Raw genomic sequence first — 4,799 nt, 5'->3', positions numbered from 1 at the left:
TCTAATGTGACTGCCCCTCTTCCTTGTACCCTCCTGTACATTGAATTGCTTAGCCATATGCCTGGTTCAAGGTTCGACGCCACAAAATCAACTTCGTACGCGTGAAAATAGTTTAAATACTATTTTCCGTGCTTGCAACATTTTTATTTACTGCTTCGTCTCTATTAGTCGTAGAGTGATTGTATATATCCTATAGCCTTCCTCAATTTATGAGCTATTCAACGCAAAAATAATTATTTTAATCAAACTAGTGATTCTTGATTTTAGCGAGATTGAGATTAGCGCGTTCAAACAAACAAACAAAAAACTCTTCAGCGTTTTAATATGAACTTGTTGTTGTTGATTTTTGGCGTCGAACCTTAGACCAGGCATACGGCTAGGCAACGTAGTCGTTTAGGAGGATACAAGGAAAAGGGGCAGCCACAGTAGGTAACACAGAGTTGTTCAGGAGAGTGCCAGGAAGAGGTGCAGCAACTGCAGTTAAGGAACGGCTGGGACGAACAAGGATAGGTGCATCCAGCTCGTAAGCCTTGTTAGGGTTACACTGGTTAAGGCGCTCCTTTTCAAGACTTGGAAGCCTGCGGGTAAGGAGCCATTGGACGTGGAGAGGGTCATTAATTATACACATAATATTTTCTACTTTGCCGAACTTTTGCACGAGAACGGTTTGTCCGGAACATATGAATTTGATCTTATTTTATGCAGGATTAAATGCCCTTCAACCGTCAGGAAGACCACTTTTCGATAGGGCAAGTCCTTTACGCGGTATAACCGGAAAACAGAAAAAGCGCCCCTTTCGGGGGCCCCCACCACTTAAGCACACCTCCGTCGAAGTCGAAAACCTAGGAGAGTCTTTATGGGCAACTAATGAAGCCATTAAAGCACTAAAATCTTTAGTAGAAATTATTTCCGATTTAATGCATTTTTGTGTTTAATTCTACTGGCCTATAAGCGTATTAAGTGCTTCATAAACGCATCCCGTTAGGAAAAATGATTTAAGTGATTTGTTTTTTTTTCTTCATTATATTACCATGATATATGCAAATATTTTTAATTGCATTTTACAGTTAAACATGAAAGTGTAGATTTGTGTGCTCCACCATGTGATTTTTCAATTAGGTACTTTGAACTACTTTTAGCGCCTCTGTGGTCTAGTGGTAAGCCTTTAGACACAGAGGTCCAGGGTTCGATTCCTTGTTGGCTCTCCTACGCCTAAACTATTGATTTTACAAAAAGGTTATGTAGACATCAAAAATGGGAAATTTTTTCTAGTTTTAGTTTCTCTAAGCATGTTTTGTCATAAAATTAGTCCGAAAGGAAATATTAATAAAAACTGCTACTAGGCATTATTTTTCCAATATAGCGGCGCGAGCGGCAACCATACGAGATCTCAAAGTTGAAATTCGTAAAGAGCACATCGAAAATTTCCTCCCAAAATACGGAGTTCACAATTTCTTGACATCTGTTTCGAGAAACTTACGAGTCGTTTTATTTTATTTATTTTCTAGCACTCAATGTACATCTGGTGCCGGGACCACCGCTTGCACCACCGTTACTCAGACACCGACGGAGACCCTCACAACTCAAAAAGAGGCATGTTCTATAGCCACTTCGGCTGGTTGATGACCAGCAGACACCCGCTCTGTAAGAAGCTGAGGGACACCATCGACATGAGCGACTTGCAGCAGGATCGATTTGTGATGTTCCAGTACAGGTGAGGGGAACTGTGTGTATTGCTTTATTAGATAGCACGGCAGCAAGATTTTGGAGTGGAGACAAAACGCAGCGTAGTAGGACGCGCCACTGACGACATCATAAAGGTGTCAGGAAGGCGCTGGATTCAGGCCGCTACCAACCGGCCAATGTGGGAGTCATTGGGGGAGGCATACGTTCAGCAGTGGACGTCCTGTGGCTGAAATGACGATGCAGCTGATGATGATGATAAGACAGCATTAAAAACTATAAGCGAGATTTACAATATCTGCAAAATCTGCTTTTTGTTGTTACACTATTACGATTTTATTATTATTTATACGGGACCTAATGGGCAATCTTTTCCCTTTTATCCGACTGCGCCAGAAGGAGGGTCAAAATATCTCTTTTTTTTTTTCAGACACTTCCGACCGCTATACTTTTTCTTGGGGTTTCTCCTGCCCATCTGGCTGCCGATGCATTTCTTTCAAGAGACGTTCACGAATGCAGTGTTTGTGTGTTTCTTCCTGCGTTACGTGTACACAATGCACGTTACGGCCTGTATCAATAGCCTGGCTCATAAGTTCGGTACTAGGCCCTATGATAAGTAAGTATATCTAATACCTACTTACTATGTACTTAATATTGAGTTTCATATCTGAATGTCCTTGGAACGGGGCAAAAGCGCACAGGCGCATGGAAAACGTGGAATACAGATCCCCATGTTTTCCAATTTCTTTGTTTCTATTTCTGCATTATTGACAATCATCTTGACATTTACTTGACCTTCATTTGTTGGGTTTTTATGGCGGTCAAGCTGTAGATCCTAGACAGGAGTTGCAGTGGTGGGAACGAGAGGTGGGAATAGTCCCGAATCATCTTGACATTCAATGTTTAAAAAAAGTTTCTAGAAAATTAAATCCAATATTTTGACACTCTTGGTCGTTTGAATGCTTTACTTTTCATCGTCTTCCAGAACAATCCAACCGGTTGAGTCCTGGTTCGTATCCCTACTGAGCCTGGGCGAGGGCTGGCACAACTACCACCACGCGTACCCCTGGGACTACAAGGCGGCCGAGATCGGGATGCCGCTCAACTCCACCGCCAGCCTCATCAGGCTGTGTGCTTCTCTTGGACTGGCGTATGATCTGAAGTCTGTCGACCCTGAGACGGTGGGTAACTTGGAACTGCTAAGATAAGAGCCAAAGAAAGAATGCGTTGCGACGGCGCCGCTCAGTTGTTTAAATATCTCCATGTTTATTGTGACTCTTACGCTGCTGGAACTGGAACGCAATGCAGACACAAAAGCGTGCGGCACAGCAGTTGCGGCATAAAAACGTTGCGGCGTCGCACCGCTCATGTGCCCGCCGATACAGCAAAATCTTTAAGATCCTCGTCTCAAAGATTTTGCTGTCGCAACGCATTTGACTTTTAGCTACTTTTTACCTCTTCACATCAAAATCACATTCGTATTTGAGCACATTCTCAACATTCTTGTATTACGTATTTTCCAAATTTCTGAAAAAACAGATCCTGGAATCGGAGACCTAGCTCTATTCTATATTTTTAGATATACTTACCTAGGTAGTCGTGAGGGCATTTTGCGACTACTTTTTAGGTTTTCGATGGCAACGGGTACCTCCTACCTATAATTTAGTTTGCACCCTCATGATACCGTCACCATCTGATAATTTATTATAATTATTCATTTTACAGCTAAACAAAAGGATAATAAACAAGGGAGACGGCACTTACGAGGTGAAGTACCTGGAGGAGCACGTCACGGCCATCGGTCCGCTGCACCCGCTCAACCCCAGCTACCGCGGCACGTGCCCAGACCCTGAAATCAAGCTCAAAGTCAGAATGAAGCCCTAAAGACAATCATTATGCTAGTTTCAGTCAGTTTCAACTTACAGTTTAAAGTCACTTTTAATATTTTCTTCTAAGGAATTTTTACTAGTTAACTGATGTATCTTAACCGTTATAGTTTTCCTTGAAAGTTCATGAAAAGCAGTATTATTACGAATTTTTCTAGATTTTTCAAGCCAACAGCCCTACTCGAACAAAAATTGGCACTTTAAACTTTAATAATTTGGAATAGTCTAAATGGAAAAATAGTCTTAGAAACCCCTAAGCCATTTTAAAAGACCTATCCAACGATAACCCACTCGATGGGGTAAAAGGCGAAAAAAAAATTCATCCCCACTTTAATGTAGGGGAGCCTAAAAAATGTTTGTTCAAAATTTTATTTTTCCTTTTGTCGGAGTTATTAATATACATACCTCTACGAAATTACAGCTCTCTAACTAGTGTCAATAGTTTCCAAGCGAAACCTCGGACAGACAGACAGACATATCGAAACTATAAGGGTTCCTTGTCAGGACAGTGAGAAATCGAGAAACAGCTAAACAAAGGTCAATATAGAGTTATCAAAGAGTTAATTTATGTCATTCTCAAGAGAGCAAAAAAAAAAACTACTTTACTTTGGGGCTAGCTGGCGCTGTGTGAAATTGTCCAAAGATTTATTTATTATTTAGATGTGCTATGTGTATTCTTAAAAATATCTAGCCAAAAGATGCCAGATGCAGCAGAAATCAACGGATTTAAGACTGGAGTTAATATGGTTCCTTGTAGATTTGAGACTCTAGCTAGAGCGTCCCTTCCTCCACCATGCGTAACTATTTTTCAAAAATACTGTCTAAGGTCTGTAGCTAAAGGTCTAAGCTGCAAGATAGAAGAATCTTCTAGCCAAAAAGATGGCAGATGCAACAGTTATCAACGGATTTAAGACTAGACTGGCACCACCTTGCAATGTCATCCTCTCATTGTTAACTGTAGTGTAAATAATTAGTAAAATATATTTTAAAAATATAATGTTCGTTTTATTATTTCAATAATCTATTTGACCTCTCAACCACAAAATATAACTACACAACACCTTTGTTCGTAACTGTACTGACGAAACCTCGATATTATAGAGTTATGTATGGAACGGTCGCTTTTCTGTAACCTTTATAATTTGGTCGACTTATAGAAGAATTCCTGAATTTTTTTTGCAGTTCAATAACTTTCTTATAAGTCGTAACATAAAGCTGAAATTAACAGGA

General features: G+C 40.4%; 1 protein-coding gene across 1 annotated transcript; it reads left to right on the top strand.

Moving 5' to 3' along the window:
- Window positions 1–560: 560 nt before the first annotated feature.
- LOC114352303 (acyl-CoA desaturase-like) lies at window positions 561–3,567 on the top strand. Its single transcript, XM_028303846.1, has 5 exons — window positions 561–584; window positions 1,509–1,714; window positions 2,114–2,299; window positions 2,669–2,864; window positions 3,409–3,567. The coding sequence occupies exons 2-5, from the start codon at window positions 1,515–1,517 to the stop codon at window positions 3,565–3,567; spliced, it is 741 nt and encodes a 246-aa protein (XP_028159647.1). The 5' UTR covers window positions 561–584; window positions 1,509–1,514.
- The last annotated feature ends 1,232 nt before the right edge of the window (window positions 3,568–4,799 follow it).

This window comes from Ostrinia furnacalis, unplaced genomic scaffold (assembly GCF_004193835.3).
Source record: "Ostrinia furnacalis isolate ACB-3 unplaced genomic scaffold, ASM419383v2 OfSCF1306, whole genome shotgun sequence".
NCBI classification, from domain to species: Eukaryota; Metazoa; Arthropoda; class Insecta; order Lepidoptera; family Crambidae; genus Ostrinia; species Ostrinia furnacalis.
This window is presented reverse-complemented; position numbering and strand designations above follow the sequence as displayed.

Bases quoted from the DNA above. Each gene is read 5' to 3' on its own strand.
- LOC114352303 (XM_028303846.1), top strand. From the start codon at position 1,515: ATGTACATCTGGTGCCGGGACCACCGCTTGCACCACCGTTACTCAGAC. The intron at 2,300-2,668 runs GTAAGTATATCT...ATCGTCTTCCAG, and splicing joins GGTACTAGGCCCTATGATAA to AACAATCCAACCGGTTGAGT. The intron at 2,865-3,408 runs GTGGGTAACTTG...TTCATTTTACAG, and splicing joins AGTCTGTCGACCCTGAGACG to CTAAACAAAAGGATAATAAA.